Genomic DNA, 24,076 nt, shown 5'->3' on the forward strand with positions numbered 1-24,076 from the left:
AATTTCCTTAGAACTTAATTTCTATAAACTGTATTGTGTAGATGTGACTATTGAAAAAACACATTACATAAAAAATTTTTAAATTATAAAAGTAAGAAGGGATATTAAGTCAGCACTGTAAATCTACTTTTATCTCAGAATGGGCTCTAACAAAGCTAACCAGAAAATAAGTTATTAAATTAAATTTTTTCCCAAATGATTTTATTCAAAACATCCTTTTCCCCAAGTATCTCGACTGCACTCTAATTGTGTTTCTTATAAGATTCTGTTATATTATGATTATTCAATTTGCTTCAGGAAAGTGCCATTTAAAATGTTAAGGAAACATCAGAGAATGCAAATTAAGCAGTACCATGTTTTTGTAGATGAATATTTATATATATAATATATATAAATTCTATATAAACACAGATAAATTTTATACATTTATATATTGATATATCAGTATATGTGTCCATATTTATGTAATTAAAAATTATTTGTAAACGTGTGTTTATTGTATATGTTTATATATATGTATATATGATTTATTATATTGATGTGTTATAACTATTAATATATTTATATTACATTTATTATATATTACATGCATTTCATAATATAGCATATATTTTAATATAAATACTTTATACAATATGTTTTATGTATTGTATACATATATTTTATATAAATATATGTATAAATATATACTACATTTTATATATAAATTATGTATTATATATAAATATGTATATAACATTTACTTCTAAACACCTAATTCTGTTGATATTTAAAATGTGTTTGGCATTTTGAGAAATAGCTCAGTGGTTAAAGCACTGTCTTAAAATTTCTATTACTTTGACAAAACACCATGACGAGAAAGCAAATTGGGGAGAAAAGGATTTATCTGTCTTACACTTCCATATTACTGCTCATTGTTGAAATAAGACAAGACAGGAAGTCGAAACAGTAGAGAATCCTGGAGGCAGGAGTAGATTCAGAGGCCGTGGAGAGTTGTTCCTTGCCAGCTTGCTTCACATGGTTTGCTAGCCTGCTTTCATACAGAACCCAGCACCACCAGCCCAGGGAGAGCTACACCCATTATGGAATGGGCATTCCCCCATTAATCACTATTTGAGAAAATGACTTACAACTGCATTTCAATGAGGCATTTCCTCACATGAGGCTCTTTCCTCTCTAATGACTGTAAGTTGTGCCAAGCTGCTTTGCACAACTAGACAATGCAAGTGCGTACCACTCTTGAGGAGTCCCACAGTTCTGTTTCCACAAAGCAAATCAGAGCGTAGCTCACCACTGTCTGTAACTCCACTTGCCTCTGTGGGCATTCTCACTCAGCAGCATGCCTCTGAATATTTAAAAATATTGTGTTTATTCCTATCAAATTGAAACCGTGCACCTTTCAGCCACAGGAATTCCCTGAAATATAGCAGACAAATGGAAATATGTTGATATTCCAAAGAGACAAGGAATGAAATTGAAACGGCTTACTCAAGTAAGGGAGGTAATAGTTTCTGTACATATTCTGTTTTGTATAACTTTATCCAAACATCAAATTAAACTCTATGAAGTTAATATAATTGTGATTTTTTTCAATGCAAAATACTGTAATGTATAAAAACTGTATTTAAAAGCACCTAATTAGGATATTTTCATTTTCTACCTCCCAGGCTCTGGGCTGAATGATGGGCAGTGGCATGAGGTTCGCTTCCTGGCCAAGGAAAACTTCGCAGTCCTCACCATTGATGGAGATGAAGCATCAGCAGTTCGGACCAATAGTCCTCTTCAAGTGAAGACTGGCGAGAGATACTACTTTGGAGGTAGGAATGCCATGATTTAGGTGAGGCAACACTTCACAGAAAGAAAAGAAGTTCTCCAAAAGTTCATCAAGTACTTGTATTTAACCCAAGGAACCCAGACAGTCTTAGGACAAAGGAAGCAAAACGTAATGCATTAAAAAGTTAAGGAAATTGGTGATCACAATAATGATAGTAATGTATTAACACCCTATCCTTTGATTCAAATCTTTAAAACATAAAGCTTGGGAGTCTGTTGAATTTCCACCATCTGCTAGGACCAGTGACGTCAACTATAGATTGGGTACTTGTATACAAAGTTCTCCCAAACCTTAGTCAATGCTCAAATGTCTGTTTATATTCTCTCACGTGCCTCTCGTTACCTCAAATTGTTAGAGCATTTCTACCTGAGACCACTTATCTTGTCTGCTTGGCTTCCTGCAGTGTTTCCATAATTGTAGAGAACTTCCTGAACTATGGTAAATAATAAATAAAAAAGTATGAATTCATTAGTAAACTTTGTAAACTCAAAAATATACATATTTTATTTTAAATTGTCTGAAAGAGGAACTATATATCCTGGCAGCTGTTGGTTGCTTAATATCTGACCATGTGCTTCCTATGTAGGGAGTTCCATGTGTCGGGAGTTTAGGGGGAGGATGACTTAGAGAAAGAAGCTCTGAGTTTGTCCTGAGTGATTAATCCATATTATTTGTCGAGTATTCCCAGTACATGTTTTAAAGTTCTCACTGAATATTTGATGGGTCAATGAAAGTAAGACAAGATGCTTTCCGAGTGAAGAAATGAGGATGAATAACATAAACAAAAGCCATTCATTCTTAAACTGGTTTCTCTACAAGTCATATTGAACACGGCTTTAAGCCAAGAGTTCCCATGGTTGTCATAGTAAATGGATCCTAGTTGTCATAAGATTCTGACAATCTCTTGTCTGGGATGTCATTGACCATGGATGAGGTCAGCAAAGGCCTATAGTAGTATCTATCCATGTCAATCTAGGGGATAGACAACCTGTTGGAGCCTCACATTTATGGTACAGATTACAGGACACAGTGTGCCATACTTTATTGCTTTATAGATCTGTGTTTTCAAAACCCTGTCAGGAGGATCTTGAGTTTCTCTTGGATCTTTAAAGGTTCTGTCTCCAAGATATGCTGCCAGCATAGGGTCATGATGATTTTTTTAATTATGTTCTCAGCAACTGAGTCCTTCAAGTGGAGAAAAAAAGACAAAAAAAATGCAACTCCAAATCTCAGACTTAAGTGCTAGAATTTTAATAAACAGGGGAGGTACTGAGACGCTGAAGAATTATAAGCTACATAAGTTGCAAATAATTTTGGAACATATGTTCTCAAGAACAGGATGCAGATGAACCTGAACCCATGCCCTCCTTGAAATTCTTCTGAAGCTACTGAAAAGAAGAAAGGAGGAAGGATGAAAAAGTAATGGTGTTCCTGGTCTCTGAAAGTCCTAAGTACAGGCTTGCAATAAGTTTACCCCTGGCTATGTAGCAGCACCTTGGCTTTTTCCAGTAGGGTCTGGTTTCCACCTTTCTGTGCCTGCTCAATGGAAATTAAAGGACTGGTCAAGTGCCTGATCGTACTTGTGCTTCTCTTTCTTCAAGTATGAGAATAGGCAAATCACAAAGGAAATTAATCTTTGAAAGTACTTCTTCAGTGAGAGGGTCATGGCTGATTTAGCTGTTTCCTTTCTCTCAACTGAAGTTCCTTAACACTTCATTAATTTTAATAATTGAGATAATAACAAAAGAAGCAATTATATTTATTTATCAGCCAATTACTCAAAAACAGGCTTTTAGATATAGGTCAGGGCCCATAGTTATCCAGGTACAGCTTTAAATTTCTAGCATTACTTAGAGTGTTATTTTTAATATCCCTTATGTTTTCATTTCAAAGGAAACAGCTGTAGTAAGAAAATTCCCCTTGGCTCATATTAAAAATGGGAAGTCTAAAGAGAATAGGTTGGGCCTACAGCCCACAAGAAGGTGCCTGATGAAGGAAGTGATACGACAGAACTAGCATGACCTTTTTTAATTTTTTTATTTTTTTCTTTATTTTTTTATTATTCACTGTATATCCCACTCACTGCCTCCCTACTGATTACAACCCCCCTATCCTTCCTCCTCCCCCTTTTCGTCTGAGCTGGTGGGGTATCCCCTGGGTATCCTCCCACCCCCTGCACCCTGGTACTTCAAGTCTCTGTGGGGCTAGGCTCTTCCTCTACAACTGAGACCCAACAGGGCAGCCCAGCTAATAGGTTATATCCCTCACACATGGCCTGACTTTTGCAGGATTTATACTAGTTTGGTTGAATGAAGGTGGACCCATCGATTTAGTTTCTAATCTAGATGCACCAGTATACACACGTCTAGCCACCGCCACCTACAGTAGCTGAGGCACATAAAGTGAGTGGCTTTAACCTTCCATATTCACTTCCTCAAGTTTCATTTCCAAAGACAAGAAGTCCAAGATCAAAATGCTGTGAGGTGAAGTATGTTGAGGACTGTCTTCCTAACTTTCAGTCTGTCATTTTCTTATTGCTAGATAGTGTGGAGTAATGGCTAGAAGGTCATTGAGAGAACACCAGAATCTCCATGTCACTTCTCACAAGGAAGCTAATTTTATTGTGAGGATTCCACCATCGTGATCTAGTTACCTCTCAAAGACCTATATCGTGGCAGTGGTGGAAATAAGGTTTCCATATATAAATTCAGAGGAGTGCACATAGGTAGATTTTTTATTCCTTGTTGAAATAGACCAGAAGTGAAGCAGTTAGCTAGATAGGTGCACAGATTTGTACAAACACCAGGAATTGTCCTGCTGGATTTATTTAGGAGGATTGTCCCAGGTCCTGTGCTCCTTACTTATTCATGAAATAACTCCAGCTGCTCTGTGTACATCTGAGTGTCTAAAAGTTTCTCAGGGACCTTACATGTTCCATACATTTGTTGTGTAAATATTCTAAACCCCGGAGTCCCAGAAACCACTGGGTTTACTGCTCCATTGAACAATGTTTGAGGAACCAGATAGCATTTAGCTTAGGTCACATATTTTTAGGTCTCTGAAATTTGTTTTCTAGCTCCTTTTTGCCTCACTCTGAAATCATAGGAACAAGAAGTATTTTATAAAATAATATATTTCAGTGATCTGAAAATGGAAATCTGGATGAAGGAGTTTATGGTATTTATTATATTCATAGGGCTGCTATAACAAGGTGCCACAAACTCAGTGGCCTCAAACTGCAGTCATTTATTCTCAGTTTTGGATACAGGTAATTTGGAACCAGGAAATGAAATGTCAGAAGGTCCGTAGTGTCCACAGGATGTAGGAAACGGGTCTTTGACTCCAATAGCTACTTTCAGTTTTTAGCAAGCATTGGGATTCCTTCTGTGATTGATAGAAACCTTCATGTCTTTTTTATCTTCAAATCCTCTGTGTCTGTGTCTGTGTCCATATTTCCTTCTGATAAGGACACCAGCCACACACAGGCTTAGAGTCCACCTTAATCACTTTTACCCCATTATCCCATTTCCAAATTAAACCACATGCCCAGGCACAGTTTAGAACATTTGCACATATTTTAGAACAACACAGATAACTCATCATAAGCAATAGGTTAATCATGTAAAGCCCTTTGTGTTATTTACACTTTGCTTTACTGTGATCAGAAAAGACAAAACCGAAGGAGAGTTCCATTCTTGCTCATAATCTGAAGACCATCCCAAGCAGGCCAGGTAGTGCTATAGAGACCTGAGTATTTGGTAGCTGCTGGTTTACAAACAGCAACAAAGCAGAGAGAAGATAATAAATATGGTTCAGCTGTAAATCTCAAAACCTGCACATTATAATCCTACTTGTCTTGCAACCCCATAAGAACAACAATGCCAACCAACCACAGCTCTCAGGGACTAAACCACTACCCAAAGACTATACATGGACTGACCCATGGTTCCAGCTGCATATGTAATAGAGGATGGCCTTGTTGGGCACCAATGGAAGGAGAAGCCCTTGGTCCTGGCAAGGCTGGATCCCCCAGGGTAGGGGAATGTCAGGGGGTGGGAAGAGGGGGTTGGGGAGGGGAACACCCTTATAGAAGAAGGGGAAGGGGATGAGATAGGGGGCTTATGTCTGGGAAATGGGGAAATGGAATAATATTTGAAAAAAACCCTCCAACTTGATTTTCAATAAATAAATAAATAAATAAATAAATAAATAAATAAATAAATAAATAAAAGAATTCTATTTGTAACAGGGACCCAAATGTTTCTCAACCTCCTAAAACAGTACCACTAGCTGGGATCCAAACATTCAAATACATGAATCATAAGGAAAGAGCAAAGATTAGATGTATCTAAGATTGAGTCAGCAAACAATGAGAACAAAACCAAGCAGTGGGAAAGGGGTCGGAAAAAGCCTTCATCGTTTTGCGAGTTTCCTAAACTGGAATTTATATATTGACATTGATTTTTAACAGTAATAAAAAGCTAGTATCATCAAAGAAATTAATATATTAGAGACCTTTATTGTAGATTAGTATATTGATGAGAATAAACCACACTGACAAAAGAATGCCCCCAAAATCCTGTATCACACTTCTTTGTTAGCATCCTTCCCACAATAATGCATTGTAATGCTTAGTTTTCATTGTCAATTTGACCTAGAATTCCATAGGGAGAGGATCAATGAGAAATGTTCTACATTGGGTTGGCCTATGATCACTTCTGGGAGGGATTATCTAAAGTGAGTTTATTGATGTGGGAGGACTCGGCCCACTGTGAGCAGCACCATTCTCTATGCAGGAGATACTGAACTATATAAGAACAGAGAAATCAAGATGAAAATAAGCAAACAAATAAGCATATAGCCACTTATTTCTCTGTGTCTGTGGCTATAATGTGGATAACTTTGTGAAATATCTGCTTTAACTCCCTACGATGATGAACTGTTACCTGGAACTGTAAGCTGAAGTAAATCCCCATTCTCCTCTGAGTTGGTTTTCTTCAGGGTATTTTATCGCAGAAACAGAAATGATTCTAGGATATACATAATTACAAATAAATTGAGGTTTTGAGATGGTTCAGTGGGTAAAGCACTTAATGTATGAGCATGAGGACCAGAGACTAGATCCTCAGAAGCCATACAAAAGTCTAGTAACCTTGATGACTGACTTATAATTTCATCATGCTCAGATGGTAGAAATCCCAAAGCAAACTGACATGCCAAATTAGTCAATTCACAAGATTTAGCTATACTGAGAAAATCTGTCTCAATCAAATAAGAAAAAGAATGTTTGAGGAAGATTCTCAACATCAACCTCTGACATTCCACATGCGCATACATACATATATGTGTGGTGCTCATATATATGCTCAGAAACATAAACATGCATGCATAGCAGTAAACAGACACATGTAGAATTGAGTCACCCTGATGTTATATTATATGTGTACAGTTATATACTAATCATCAATTACCATGTATATCAAGAAAGAATGCTTCAGGGAACTCCCCTGGTACCATAGCTGTGATATATACACTTTATTAGCACCAAGAAATTTCTCCACATTTACAGGTAAGTGCTAGGCAAGTTTGCAGGGTTACATTTGAAGGATTCTCTTAGGAAATACCTTCAAAACAAATATGGGGACTGTCCTGAGAATTTAAGTCCTTCAACTGGATCGATGTTTCATTTTCTCTTTGCTGGTTGCAATAATACTCAGTAGATTTAACTTTTTCTAAGCCTGCATTTCCAAATCCTTAGACTTTGCTTTCAAATATGCTTTGAATTTAACTTTCTATTATAGAACTGAGATCTACTTTCATTCATTTATATCTAGAGGGATTACAGTTCTCGGTATAGCTAAGAGCTTACAGATGATGCTTCAAATATCACGTGACTAAAGAAATGACACTACCTTTATCCTCACACAATTGAGATTGGCCCCCAACTCTAATGACTCCATGTGTTATACACTTTAAGGTTATCACTTTGCATCACGTCTGTAATTGTCTTAATAATGGATATCTACTGTAACCTTCATGGGCAAGAACCTCTACTTGTGATCTGAAGGGATTTCACCTGATTAAACAAGGTATTCTTTTCTTAAAGCCAATGAATCATAAACGCTGAGCACTCTGGTATTTCAGAATGTTTTCAGAGCCACACCCTGGTTAGTATATTGCATTCTATCTTTTGAAATATTCAGACTTCTTCTGTTCTCACTGATGAGATTCTGCAGTGTAAATAGGTATTCTTTCCTCACTTTTAAAAATGCTTTTCAATGGGTTGGGGATTTAGCTCAGTGGTAGAGCACTTACCTAGCAAGAGCAAGGCCCTGGGTTCGGTCCCCGGCTCCGAAAAAAATGCATTTCAAACCCTCTCCCTGCCTTATCAGGACAAGGAAAGATACTCATTTTCCCCAATCAGATATAAATGGACGTTTAATTATTTATTTATTTGTGTTGCTGCTATTGTTGCTTCTCATTTTTTATTGTATGCATAAAATAAAATGACAAAGAAGGGAAAAGCTGGAAACCAAAATCAAGTATGTTAACATCAATAGTCCTCATGTTTCTGCTTAGAGAAGAGCGTATTCAGTATCTAGCCAAAGGTTCACTAGACTTTCTTTTATAGCTCTCAGAAGTAAAATTTGATTAGCCCTGTGACCTGTCCTAATTATAATCACAATTATTGGAATAATCTACACACTTTGCCTTTTTCTGGCCCTTTCTACCATCTTGCATTAGGAATATTAAGATGTGTGACAAACTAGTATGTAGGCTTCAAAGAAAAGAATCATTGAATTACAAAAGCTTTCAAGTATTAGTTTGACCCTGTTTTCCGAGAATGTTGACAGTTGCTTTCTTCTTTTTTTTTTTTTAATATCTGTTTAGCTACTGAGAAATCACTAGCCTGAAAGAACACAGCATTTTCAGTCTGGAATTAATATAGAAAATCATAATGACATCTGAATTAAGGTTTTTTTGAATACAACTTTTGAAAAAATGTTTTTTCATAACTAAATGCCTCTTAAGTAGGAAAACAAAACTGGCCAAATTTGAAAACTCTGATTATTTATGTTTGGTGCAGTAGCACATATGTTAAATGATTACTTGGAAAACATAAGTATTTCATGTTTATTAATCATTCTGTACAGTTGATGCTAAAATGCTCCCTACTCTACCACTCAAAGAGATATATTATTGTTTATTTTTATTTATGAGGAACTACTGTTTAAGAATCTTAAGTTCCACATATGAACACATGTTAAGAATGATTTTATTCAACTCCATCATGATGGGGATAAACCAAATCAGAGTTTGTAATAAGATAGGAGTTGGGCTCCCTATAAAATGTACAGCACTGAGTAAAATAAGGGATTTGCAGAGAGTGTACAGACAGACCGTAGATTGGCAGATGTGAAAGTACTGAGAGACAACATTAGTGGGTTAAGCAGATGATGAGTAAAGAGATCCAACAGTCTTTCTAGAGGTCAGCCCAGATACCACCTGCGAGACAGATGATAGAAAGGGGGTCCTATAGGATAAGGTGTGATCCATTGTTTAAGTGAGGATGATCTAGCTACACCGACATGACAAGATTCTTGTCCAAAACTGGGTCTGACAGGAAAGCACAAATTAGCCAAGAAAGTTCAAAGTATGACAAAAGTGGTACTAACCAATCTTTATCAGGAGTCTCTCAAGGAATATGAGGATTCATTAATACAGAATTCAATAAATAAAGATCAACCAGGCAAGCATAGCTCAAGAAAAAATGAATTTGGGTAGGGCTGACGTAGGAAGTGGAGACGGGCAAGGAAAAAGTCTGAGTCTGGAGTCGAGGGAAGAGCACAGTTCTGACCCAGACTGGTCAGTTGATTATAACATCTTGTAGCCTCTGGGATTAGGCAAAGATGGCCAGGCTGTGCTTCTTGCTATGTTTAGTGTTGCATTGAGGGAGAGTGGGGGGCTCATGTGGGTATCATAACTACATATAAGGTGAGCAACATATTTTGCAGAAGCTAGGCCATATCTGGCTGTCCAGGGACATGGGATAAATGCCCATTATCATTTGGTTACCAGAAACAATTTGTTAACATCACAAAAACAAAAAACCAAAGGGGAGTTTTAGAAAATTCTCTCTTCCATTTCCTTGCAAACCAGGAAAGAGGTCTGTGTTTTTGTTCATGGTTTTCACTTTACATAAAGTTGCCATTTCTGCTTGCATTCCTAATTCTCCATGATGAAATCAGAAGACAAGATGAACTTTGGGAATTTTGTTTTAATTTTGCTTCAGATTCAAGTAACACTATTTTGACATGCACAGGAATAAAGCCCAATGAGGGCCCAGGGCATGCTGTTTGATTATTCAATACTGGTTTGTATACACGACTTTATATTTTTGAATTAGGAGGCAAGCTTTGTCCAGATATATAATATTATAGCACTATTTTTCATTGCTCTTTACAAATGTCCAAAGGTAAAATAAATAAACAAGAAAATAAATAAAGTAGTTTAGAGCATACAAGACTTATCATAAGATTACGTAACCTAAAGCAAATTCCTATAAAAAATGAATCGGAATGTTAAAACCTCTAAGTCTTTCTGGTCTCAGGACTGCAGGATCTTAGAATCACTTTAGCCTTTCCTTGCACTTTGATAGCTAATGACAAAACATACTACAGCACTGTTTCACAAGTGAGCACCCCAGAATTCACCCTAACTTCACAGAGGCTTTCATTGGAAACAGAGGTGACATCTGCTTCTTCATAGCTTCCTAAGGTCAGGCAATATTCGGGTGGAGAATGTGAAAATGAATGTTGTTTGTCTCAAGAAAACCAGGTGAGACTATCACCAGGAGAAACAAGACACGAGAAAAATCAGTGATGAAACATTATCTTTTGAAATATTCAGACTTCTGTTACCTGTTGAACAACAACTGATGAGATTCTGCAGTGTAAATAGGTATGCATGGCTTTCAGTTTAGTCTTTCAAAGAAAAGAACATTTAAAGAACCAAAATTACATGTAAATGGAAGAATGGATCCCGGAGAACATGTAGTTAATAGTTTATGTGGTGAGATGTTTGCTGAAAGATCAAAGAGAAGAGGCATTTGAGAAGAATGCAGGATAGAAATGTGAGCCTTTAGGCTGATGGAAGAAGCGTGGCTATACCTGCTAGGTAGAAGCTTAGGGGAAATTGAAATGTGTCCACTGCTTGTGGAGCCCCAGCTAGAGTTTACAGCAAACCCACAGGTAGAGATTTTTGTGTATTTGCTAAGATAATTCATGCTTTAGCACAAGCCCTCATGTTTTATCTTATATAAGAATCTTCTAGAAAGCTTCAGAAAGCAATTCTGGCTTTATTTTCTTTAGAAGAAAAAACATTGGAGACATTTTATATAAAAGTTAAGCTAGTCTTAAAATAGTATGGGAATTCTACTTTAGAAAAACATTGTAAATTTTATTTTTTTAAACTTTAAATGCAAAATCCTTACATGGTTTTAGTCTGGAAACTAGAAGAGTGACTGGGAAAGGAAATACAGACCTTCATTAGGATTATTCTTAACATACCAAAAGCAGGTTAAAAATTATTTGGCAAGCATTTTCTGAAGTGTCAGAAAAGCTTCTAATATAATAGGTTTAATATGCTTAAACCTATTTTTGTCCTTTAGAGTGTCAATAGTTGTATAACAAAATTTTTTTTCAATTGATTGGCTTATTTTTATTCTGATTGAGTCGCATATTTTCATTGAGTGGCATAGGTGTCTAAAAATAAAATATGCCAAATAGGCTTAATAAAAGAATACCTGGGGTGTGGGGTGTGGGAAGGGTACCTCAGTGAGTGCAATGCTGAACGTGAAATGTGAAGGCCTAAGTTCGATAACCAAGAACCCAGGTAAAGTTGGACACAGTAGCATACCATCTGGTATACCAGTGTCCCCATGGAGATATGGCAGGCTCATGGGCCAGTTACCACAGTACCAAACATGAGAGTCTATCTCAAACAAGTTGGAAAGCAAAGACCAGACTGACACACGAGTTTGGTCTGGGACCTCAACAAACATGTCTGTACATATTTACATAAACCCAGCACTAAACACATGCATGAACACATATCTATGAACTGAATGCATGAATTATCAGACAATCATACTTCCTTAAGAAAGTGTTATGTGTGTGTATGCATTTTAATGCTTAGGGAAACTTTTCTGGGAGTATGTCAAGTATGTATTGGTAAATAAATATAGTTGATTTAAGTATTATTTACTTCCTTTCCATTTACATGTAAGTAATGTTAAGTAATGTCTATAGTTAGAATACCATGGCAATATCGATATATCCTTGAAGATGGTCAGTAAAAAGAAAATAATTTTTCTAGGATAATGTCTAGTTGTATGTAACAGAAACCCAAGGTACTATAAATAGAAAGGGCTGGCATGGCTTTTCATTGTGTCAAAAACATGGAGTGTTTACCAGCTCTATCAGCTTTGTGCTCTCTGGTGAATAAGCACTTTAATACAAGCTTTCTTTTTTAAAAAAATGTTATTCCGAGATAACCAAACATAAAGAATCATGCAGTCCATATTTTGGACTTTGTGTCATGTCATCTCTCCCACAACTCTGCCATATTTAAAAAGAAACACCTATGAAAAATAAACAGACAAATGGCATGGTACTATTTCAATAAAACTTAAAATTTTGTGTGATAGCCTAGCTCTAGTCTACAAGTTAAAAGAATTGGAGAATTTGTTCTTGTATTTAATCACTTTTGTGTCCTACCAATTACTAATGGAAGTGAGACACCCAGGTTTCCAAATCAAAGATTTTACTGATTATTTTTTGCCAACTACCCACCTTTGAATTTGATGGCAAGCCTCTTTAAAGTCCTAAGAAAGAATAATCCATGTTGAATGCTGATATCTTTACATTTATCATAGCCTTGGGAGCCTTGCACTGTCTGACAGATAAGGATCTTACTTCCTTCAAAGGCCAACTATGGCAACCATGTGATTGTTGTAATTACTTTCAGGATTCAGGTATCTGACCTGTTGTAAAGTGAATTTAAAACTTCTGGAGATTCTCCATCATCTTCTGTTGTCAGTAAAATCAGACAGACTCTCCCACTTCCCCAGCACACTACGTAGGCTGGTGAACTGCCAAGTTCAAGGCTGAGTTCATCGCCATCTTGCATATATTGCTGAATATAAACTGAGCCAATGAACACCTGCGTTTCCTTTTACCATTATGTGTTCTATTCCAGTTCTTTTGTCATCTGAAGAACAGCAGTTGGCAATCTGACCAAATATTTTTTCCAGTGTACAATGGTTAATCCTGTGTAAACCCAGTAGCCATATCTTCTGCCTACCACAGTGAATGTCATAAAATTTTTAACTATAATACCTATTAGGCATCAGGGTGGAGCGCAGAAACGAATTTATCAGAGAAACCTCTTTTCTTGTTTGCTTTCACAAAGGAAAATAATCTGTACCCTGTTCAAACTCTCTGTAGTGATTGGTAGACACTGAAACGCTTGGCTCTCCTGCTCAGCACAGCTCAACATTCATCATTCATCTTGTAGTACCAAATGACAACTAACACCCCAAATGGCAAATCCAGAGAAGCAGAGGAAAGGAACCAGTCCTTTCCTTTTAAGGCTACTCCCCAGACTTCTCAGACAGCACTTAGAGACAAACACCTCATTGGCTGGAATTTTGCCATGGGACTGCACATAGCAAGCTACAAGAGCAGTTGAGTGACCAAGAGTCATGCTAGGTGTCTTTATCTACACAAGAGAAGAGAAAATATTGGAGGGTATTTGTCAATCTTGTAACAGGTCCTGCATTTAATATTAAACTATTGGCCTGGTATACCTCTCCCCTGAGAGGCTCTGACAGAGTTGGACTAATATAGTTGTGGATGTACACAGCCAAACACTGGACTAAGCATGGGGACCCCAATGGGGAAGTTAGGGCAAGGACTGTAGGAGCTGAAAGGGTCTACAACCTCATAGGAAGAACAACATTATCAACCCTTCAAAGATCCCAGGGACTAAACCACAACCAGAGTACACATGGGATACACATGGCTCCAGCTGGATATGTAGCAGAGGATTGTCTTAGCTGGCATTACTGGGAGGGGAGCCTTTTGGTCCTGTGGAAGTTTGATGACCCAGTATAGGGGAACACTAGGCCACTGAGGCAGGAGTGGGTCGGCAGGTGGGGGAGCACCCTCATAGAGGCAGGGGAGAGAGGAGAGGATAGGGGACTTGTGGAGGGAAAACTGGGAAGGGGGATAACATTTGAAATGTAAATAAAATAACCAATTAAAATGTTAAAAGACTAAGATTATCTTTGCGTTGGATTAGAGTCTGTGTACCCAATTTCAGTTAATAAAGTGGCATTCGAAATTTATTTGGTATTTGGGCAAATTTTGAAAATCAGTGCATAGGTGCTTGACCTGAGAATATAAAGTTGGGGGAATCTATTTAAGTTGACACGTATCTTTTCCAAGTTTTCAATTATCCATCACATAGCGTGAAGCTTTTCACAACAACTAACTGCGAATGGCAAAGTAAAATAGGTTTCTTAAAATGATAGAATATTCCATAATCATGTATTTATATTTCTCAGTCATTGCTGATTACATTGTTATTCTCTGTAGGAAATTAACTCAAACGAGAAAGAGTAAATGATTATATTCCAAAAACAAACAAACAAACAAAATACTAGGATCCTGTGAAATGAATGTCAGTGTTTAGATAAGGCTGGTATGGTTTTCTTTAGCTCACAAGGAAAATGACTGTACATTTATTTTTAAAGTTTCCATTCAATAAAAAGTGAAGGGAAAAGAAGAAATTTGATCGTGGCTGCTTTCTCTGGGGTACACAAAGTTGTTAGAGCAAGGAAAGTAGTTTGGGTCTTGTGATATATCTGTAGTTGTTTCACTGGGCAAACATCTTGTAATGTCGAAAGCAAGACATAGCTTCAACTACGTTTATTTCACTATAGCTCGGGTCTATCCCACCCCTTCTCCCCATTCAGACACACACACAGAACCTCAGAGACACATGGTGCTCACTGAAGCATTACTTAATAAAAATGATTAGCCATTTATTCAAGAATATTCTACTAGGGATGTTTATATTACTTGATTCAAAATAGTTACTAACTATTGTGATTTATCTAAATTTTTACTTAGATATTTGACCCACCTCATCAAACTTATAATCCAACTAGACCTTATACATTGTTCTCTGGCTAAAGAATAATGTTTCCAGACTGGGGAGGTCGCCCAGTGAGTAAAGCATTTACAACTCAAGATGAGAACCTGAGTTTAGATCCCTATAAAACTTGGGTAAGGAGTATCGGTCTAATATCTAAGTTCCTACAACAAGATCAGAGAGTAGGGCAGGAAACCCTACAGAGCCAACTAGCCTACCATATGCAGTGACAAAAAAGAGCCCCATCTCAAAGAAGAAAGAGGACTCAGTACAACACTGAGATTGTCCTCTATTTTCCTCTGATGCCAAAGCACGTATACATTCTACTCCCAACATACCAACACATACACAAACACACACACACACACACACACACACACACACACACACACACACACACACACACACACCTCACAGGATTTAAAAACTGAGAGCAAAGCATGCTTTCCAACACCAGTAGCTCCAACATAAACATCTATCCAAAGCCCTTTTGCTCTTCCTTAATAATTACCCTCAATATTTCTTCAAAAAATTTTCAGTAAATCTTTATAAAGCTTATTTATATGTTTTCAGCTTGCATTATCTCTTACCAAGGCTTGTTTTTCTTCCTTGTTACGTGTTATCCAAAAAATTCCCTTAAACTATTTGTTTAATGTTAAGCAATACACAGATTTTTTTAAGCGCACTATTAATTTCTTCTGCCACCGAAGAAGCTAAACAAAAACACACTTCAGCAGTGTCTTTGTTTAAAATAGTACAGGTATGAGTCAAAGAATTACTGCATTAAAATTCTGCATGAACCTGTAGATGATGCGGCCAGTGGGGACAGCGGTCTTGAGGAATTTTTGTAACAGCCATATCTCAGAATGGTTTTGGAGAACTGAAGTTATTTCTGGTACTCAGAAATGAACATCTTACATTTAGGTGGCACACAGTATTTATTTCACATTTCTGAATATTGTGTGTTTCTCTGCCAAATCACTCTGACAAGCTTGATCTTGGGAGGCCAGGCCTGCCATCTCACTTCCATGAAGAGGAGAAAGACGTTAAGTAATGGCCTTTTATGTTAGGGGAAGATTGTGAATAATGGAGAGCAGGCAAATGTAGTTTCATAGTTTCAAAGAACCTAGAGAGAAAGCATTCTGTGTTATTGTTCTCTAAATGTTATAATTCAGCAAATGTAGTGAAGTTCTGATGATAATAAAAACGGGTACTCCAATGTCATCATTCTGCTGTACTATGTATTGAATCATAGATTCTGTGTCATTTTTTTCCTCTCATTTTTGGTAGAACATACATAGACTCTCCATTAGAATTGTTTCAAAGTATGTAGTACAATGAAAGAAAGTACATTATTTTTGTTGTTTTTGAGCATCCCCACTGTGTTGACCTTCAGACACTTTCAACATTACAAGCTAAAGGCCTGTGCCTTTGGAGCAATATTTCCTATAATTGCCTTTCCCAGCTCTGGTAACCTCCATTCTACTGTCTGTATCCATGAACTTGAACAGTCATGGTCTTGCACGTGAGTAGAAATCACACACTAGTTTTGTGGCTGACTTGTGTCACCTCTCCTATTATGTTTAAGGCTGTATTAGAATTTCATTGTAAGTATCTAATGGCATTCTACTCTGTTCACCATAGCTTTATTTGTTTGATTCCCTGCTGATGGACATTTGGTTTTCTGAATAGAATACATACAAAAAACATATATGACTAAACATATTCTTCTATTTGGTTCTTTAACCAAACAGATTTGTAGCTTTACCTGGTGATGCCTTCAACCTTTGGAAAAGTTGCCACATTGTTTACTTCTGTAGTGCATGAGGTTAGACCATAGGTCAGTGCTGGGGCACTTCTCATCTGGCTATAGTATACAAGGGTTCCAATTTCTTCCATCTTTTTTACTTTTAAAAATATTATATTAATGGAAATGAAATAGTTGTTTTCTTTTCTAGACAGGTAAATTATGTTGATGTCAATGTGTCTTCCCTTTACATTCAACACAGTCTCTTTGCTGTCTGCAATGTGGCAGCATGTTATTTATGTCTGTCTGCCTGTCTGTCTTGTATACCACTATTTTTCACATGCACAGTTCATATTGAGTGCTTACGTGCATAGATGGAAGAAGTAAAGTCCCTCAATGCTAAACCTAAGGGCCTGAGTCTGATCCATGAGACTTCCATGGTAGAAAGGGAGAATTAACACCCCAAAGTTGTCCTCTGACCTCCATACATGTACTTTGGCACATGTATGAATACACAATGATAGGTAGATAGATAGATGAGAGATAAGAGATAAATAAATAAAGTTATAACATCCCAAGAATTGCAAAGAAGTAAACAAATGGTCATATAGGTGAATGTGTCATAAAAGCAAGAACTAGCTGATGACTGTTCTTTTTGAGTTTTGACACAATGAGAGAGAAAGATTTATCCCCACTGTGAATTTAACAACATATATAACATTGTGACTCATAATTTACTTATCCATATCTGTGATCCATGCTGTGCTTTGTTGGGGAGGGATATAGATGGATATAGGTAGGTACGTATATGTGCAGGTGCATGTGGAGACCCAAGGTTGACTTAGGAAATCTCCCTTCACTCACCTCATATCTTGAGGCAGAATCTATTGTTGAACCCCACAGCTTATTGTTGTAGCTGTTTGGGCTGGCCAACTTATGCCTACAATTCCCTGCCCTTACCTCCCAGGTACTAATATTATGCCATACCCACCTAATTTCACCTCTAGACTGGGAACACAGAGGCTAATCCTTACACTTGCATGAAAAGTGATTTATCCACTGGTGACTTTTTTTGCCTCATCAAAGCATTGGGAGTCAGCAAAACTATGAGCTGGTCTGGTCTGTGTCTCTGCTGTCTCAGGCAGAGATTGCTACTGACTGCTTACAAACAGGGAAAGGACAAAAACAGTAGACCCTGAATTTGTATAAACCTGACTTTAAACTCTAGAAAAATCCTAAAATTGATCTTTAGCTGATTATGTATCAACCCAGTGATCAATGGAGCAATCAAGAATTTCATTATAAATATGGCTTACAGAACAATGTTCTAATTATAGAGAATTGGTAGCTGGCAATCATGAGTGACACTGACAGACAAGTGCTTTATTTCACCTCCCTCTCACACTGTGCTACTATATGAGGCTGCCCTGTGCTGTGCTCCACACCCCACAGCTCTCTAGCAGCAGGAAGGGTTGGGAACCTGGGAAAGAACCTCATGCTGATCTGATTCTCATCAGAGCTTTGGCGAAAAGCTCTTACAGTGAACTCTGGAGTTAAACTGTGAAGCACTAATTAATTTCCCCTAGTTTTACTTTTAATTCAACATGCAATTTTGACCCCAAATTTTGTAGACAAGAGACAAAGAGGAAAGGTAAAGAAGTCTGTGGCTTTTTGGAAGGTCAGGGTGCTGCCTTTCATCTTACCTGCTCTTCACTTTGACAAATGGGGAAAACAAAACAGTAACAGGGTAAGAAAGCACTGTGCATTCTCCAGGAATTGCAGAAAGTTCACTGCTACTCCCTCAAAATACCCCTCCTCCCTCTTACCCTGTTTCTCCTCCTCGTTCTTCCTTCTCTCTCTCTCGTTCCATCCCTCTGCAAACAGACACACAAGGAGTTGTGGAGGAAATGGCATATAGTGGATAACATATCTTCCAAAACAAGCATGAATGGCAGAAGTGTCTTTTTAGATGAAGGCAGGTAATTTGGAAGTAATAAGAAAAGTCTATTTTTTATGAAGCCAGTTAAAGTCAGTAGCAAAAGCACCCCATTAACTATGAACTCTGTGAGCAGCTAGTTGGAGCACTTGCAATATAGGATGGACTCCTTGAGCCTAACCTACTAAAGAACCACAGGATGTAAGCACATGTGAGTCTCTACTGGGAGGAAAGCACACAGGCAGCAAAAGGCACAGCTCAAAATGGGACTCCAGTCTTGACAAAGGGTTCTTCCTCAGCATCTCAGATATCTATCTATTCTTCAGTCACTCACTCACTCCGACCTCATCAAGACTATTCCAACTCCATCCTCACTTCGAAGTAACCTTGGTATTTTACAGTTCCCTGAAGGTCGTCTGTGGTTGCCTTGCTTAAAAGATGACTGTTATTAAGAAAGCCTTTCTCAGTTTCTCCTTCTTTATGATAATTCACTACATAGAGAGACAGTTACCTAAGTTTTCTTAAGAAAGGAATGTTCACAAAGTTTCGAGCAGAGACTGAAGGCATGACCATTAAGAGCCTGCCCCACCTGGGGATCTGCTGACAGGAGCCTGATATAGCTGTCTCCTGAGAGTCTCTGACAGAGCATGACAAATACAGAGGCGAATACTAGTAGCAAACCATTGAACGGAGAACGGGGTCCTTATTGGAGAAATTAGAGAAAGGTTTGAAGGAGCTGAAGGGGTTTATAACCCCATAAGAACAACCATACCAACCAACCAGAGCTCCCAGGGACTAAACCACTACCCAAAGAGTACACATGGACAAACCCATGGCTCCAGCTGCATATGTTGGACACCAATGGGAAGAGAAACCTTGGTCCTGCCAAGGCTGGACCACCAAATGTAGGGGAATGTCAGGGCAGGAAGGATTGTGGTTGGGAAGAAGGAACATTCTCATAGAAGAAGGGGAAGAGGGGATGGAATAGGGGGCTTATGGAAGGGAAACCAGGAACAGACATTTTAAATGTAAGTTAAAAAATCTAATAAAAAAAGAAAAAATAAAAAAATGGAAAGAAATGTTTTTACTTGAAGGTAAATATGTGTCTCACCAGTGATCAAGTTGCAAAACATAATGTCAGTGATCTTTATTTGCATTAATGGATAAGTGTCAAGGGCTTGGAAAACACTGGTTGTATTTTTCTCCCCACTGCTAGGTCCATGTGTATATGGTGCCAGATTTTGAGGAAATCAATCCACTGGAGTATATCAAGAAAAAGACAAAATGGAAGGATTTTTGTAACTTTCATTATCATAAAATTATCCACAGTAGCAAACAAAGTTTTCAGAAAGATAGCCCATTTTATACTCCCTTCATGTTCTCTGTACATGTGTAGAATTTTTCCACACAGCCTCAGCAAACAATGGATTGACATTACGAAATCTGTACTGCTCATCAAATGATAGCCCTAGTTTTAACTTACTTTGAAATTTGAGCAAGGAGCATTAAGAAACACCAAGAGGGACTGGAGAAATGACTTGGTAGTGCTAAGAAATAGCAATAGGGGCTGGAGACGTTGCTTAGCAACCTGCAAATTCAGAGGACATAGATTATTCACAGTACCCACATGGCAGCTGAAAACCACCTGTGACTTCAGTTCCCAGTGATCTGACACCCTTCTAGACTCCAAGGGTCTACACACACAGGGTTCACTTAAGTCTATTCAAGCAAAACACTCATATATATCAAATAAAGATACATCTCTTAAAAATTAATAGCAATAGTAGAAATAGATTCTTAGATAAATTCGCAATATTTTTTCAAATATGTAACAATGGCAAGTTTGGGTTTTTCTGAGGAAAAATAGCACCTCTGTTTTCTTACCAGCAAAACTGAGTGATGGATTGTAGGAAACTTTCTGTATTTCTTTACTCCAATTCCAATCTTTGGCTCTGTCTAGAATGTGCCCATGTCTAGTTTGAATCGTCTCCAAACTTCATCTGTCCCCTTTTGCTCCTTCAGGACATCAAACAATTATTTAGAACTAATCTCACTCCTACTTTACCAACTTTAATGGTTAGGGCAAAATTTTTTAAAGATACTAGAGTTGTATTAGTAGAATTTACATGGCCTTGAAGGCAATGTGCATTTGACTGAATTGTATCATAGACATATTCAGCAATTCTTTTCCAGAGAAGACACTGTCTTAAATACTAATATACAAATATCAGTTCATGCTGAGCTAATGCTCCTAATAGAATAACCCAGAAATCTGGTATTGTGTTGTTGTGCTATCAACACTACTGCAAACCTGATTTGATTTTTGTTTTTCTCATCTGCAGTGCACATGAGGAGAGTTGCCTTAGGAAAGCGATTTTCCTTCCATTTGATCTTTATGAAGAAATTACACATAATTAACTTACTTCAGTTTTAGTAAGTTACTAATTAGGTGATTCATTGAGATTCCAAAGGATTAATCTTTTGGCTTCCAGCATGGAAATAAAAATGAATCCACTATCACAGAGCAAACAAAACCATCAGGAGTCCTTGAGCCTCCAAAGAAAATAAATGATTGAACAAAAGAAAGGCAGCTAGAGGCTTTAATCTGAGTGTTTAAAGTGAGACTTTGGAGGATAAACGCCCTCGATCAAAGAGGCCGGTTTAACACGGGCATGAATTGTTTATGTGGCTAAGGGTTAACTTTCTCTTTGTGATGCTTACTTTTCTTCGAAATAAAACCCATTATCTCCATGATGTCACAATATTTTAGATTTCTCAGCAGGAGTTTCTCTACCTCGTTGTTAAATTAAGCTTTATTGCTCCCCACAGGTAACTTAACATTTAGTATCTAAAGGTCATTGTTGCACATATCTAAAATAGAAAATACGAAACTTAACATCTGTATCTCATTATACTCATCATAGCGGAAGGAAAGGAAGAAACAACAGATGTAAGGGAGATGGCCATAGTGTGGGTGGGTGAGGTATCTAGAGATAAATTTAGCAATGCTTTGCAGGGAAAGTCTGATTTTGTTTTGTTTCCTGGAAATTATCTGCCAGCATGTAGAATTGGTGAGTATGAAAGGGTTGGGAAATGGAATTGAACCCAATTTATTTTCTATAGTCTCTCCTTACTAGGTGAAAGGTCTTTGTTTTAGGAGCTAGATATACTAAGCTATAGAAAGTAGCATTTATTTGAGAAGTTTTTTGACTTCATGAGATATTATTTACAGTAAGAGCTGAGGTTTGGAAGAGTGGCCTCATTCATGATGACCTCGGCCATATTTCCACATTTAGAGTTTTGCTCCATCTACTTTGTCACTTCTATGTTAGAGCAGAGCCCCAGGTAGCTTAGAGTGCTCCTAAATGAAGTTTATGGAGCAGAGATGCATACATGAAAGTGGAATTAAGCAGAAAATGTTCTCAATCAGCCTGTTCCTCTTAAGCTGGGCTCACAAGCTGCTTACCTTAATACTGTTCTCTCACAAGATGTTCAACCAGTTCCTAATGCCCCAGTACCAATAGGGCCATGACTGAAACCAACTTGATGGTGATTTCCATTCACAGCATCATTTCAAGCAAAGTTTTCACTCTAAATATTTGCTTTTTCCACCGTGAAAATTCATAGAATCAAATAAAATGAGAGTAATTGTCTTTATCACATATCACCAGCAATGGGAAATCCATTTGGATATTTTTCAGAAAGGGGAGGTGCAGATGCTGGCGAGGATGTGGAGGAAGAGGAACACTCCTCCATTGTTGGTGGGATTGCAAACTGGTACAACCATTCTGGAAATCAGTCTGGAGAATCCTCAGAAAATTGGACATTGAACTGCCTGAGGATCCAGCTATACCTCTCTTGGGCATATACCCAAAAGATGCCCCAACATATAAAAAAGACACGTGCTCCACTATGTTCATTGCAGCCTTATTTATAATAGCCAGAAGCTGGAAAGAACCCAGATGCCCTTCAACAGAGGAATGGATACAGAAAATGTGGTACATCTACACAATGGAATATTACTCAGCTATCAAAAACAACGACTTTATGAAATTCGTAGGCAAATGGTTGGAACTGGAAAACATCATCCTGAGTGAGCTAACCCAATCACAGAAAGACATACATGGTATGCACTCATTGATAAGTGGCTATTAGCCCAAATGCTTGAATTACCCTAGATGCCTAGAGCAAATGAAATTCAAGACGGATGATCAAAATGTGAATGCTTCACTCCTTCTTTAAAAGGGGAACAAGAATACCCTTGGCAGGGAAGAGAGAGGCAAAGATTAAAACAGAGACTGAAGGAACACCTATTCAGAGTCTGCCCCACATGTGGCCCATACATATATAGCCACCCAATTAGACAAGATGGATGAAGCAAAGAAGTGCAGACCGACAGGAGCCGGATGTAGATCGCTCCTAAGAGACACAGCCAGAATACAGCAAATACAGAGGCGAATGCCAGCAGCAAACCACTGAACTGAGAATAGGACCCCCGTTGAAGGAATCAGAGAAAGAACTGGAAGAGCTTGAAGGGGCTCGAGACCCCATATGTACAACAATGACAAGCAACCAGAGCTTCCAGGGACTAAGCCACTACCTAAAGACTATACATGGACTGACCCTGGACTCTGACCTCATAGGTAGCAATGCATATCCTAGTAAGAGCACCAGTGGAAGGGGAAGCCCTGGGTCCTGCTAAGACTGAACCCCCAGTGAACTAGACTGGTGGGGGGAGGGCGGCAATGGGGGAGGGTTGGGAGGGGAACACCCATAAGGAAGGGGAGGGGGGAGGGGGATGTTTGCCCGGAAACCGGGAAAGGGAATAACACTCGAAATGTATATAAGAAATACTCAAGTTAATAAAAAAAATATATAGAAATAAAAAAAATGGTGTTCTTTTATTCTATTGTTAATAGTGCCCCTTTGATTAGAATTAAGTCACAGAGGTGGTTTGTCACAGTTAACTGTTAGAATTGAGTTAGTGTATTATTAAAGCCTATTAGATCAGCACATTCCTTTTCAAATTTTAATAATAAGGTTTCAAGATTCATTTGCACTGAAAATGTTATAGAGTAACTAAAGCATCCCAAAGTGAGAATTTCCCATATTAAGCAGTATTTTAAATCCACCCATCAGTTTAAGGAATGAAAAAATCTGCATAAAACCTTATGTTTATTGACAGAAGACCAAACGGTCCATGGTCATTAGTGTTTTCAGTGTCTACATGTGTGTGTGTGGATATATGGAAAGTGTGGATAGATGTAGGTTACACTGAAGGTAGGAAAGAGAGAAGGAGAAGGAAGGCCGAAGAGGACCGTGATTATATATGTCCTTCCAT

General features: G+C 37.8%; 1 protein-coding gene across 3 annotated transcripts in view; it reads left to right on the forward strand.

Moving 5' to 3' along the window:
- Positions 1–24,076, forward strand: part of Cntnap2 (contactin associated protein 2) — a 2,256,901-nt gene that overhangs the window by 1,136,490 nt on the left and 1,096,335 nt on the right. For all 3 annotated transcript variants that reach the window (NM_001427648.1, XM_039109027.2, XM_039109028.2), the window contains one exon: positions 1,668–1,817. In NM_001427648.1, coding sequence (NP_001414577.1) covers positions 1,668–1,817 — 150 coding nt within the window. The remainder of the gene's footprint in view (positions 1–1,667; positions 1,818–24,076) is intronic.

The sequence above is a fragment of the Rattus norvegicus genome, chromosome 4, assembly GCF_036323735.1.
Source record: "Rattus norvegicus strain BN/NHsdMcwi chromosome 4, GRCr8, whole genome shotgun sequence".
Lineage (NCBI taxonomy): Eukaryota > Metazoa > Chordata > Mammalia > Rodentia > Muridae > Rattus > Rattus norvegicus.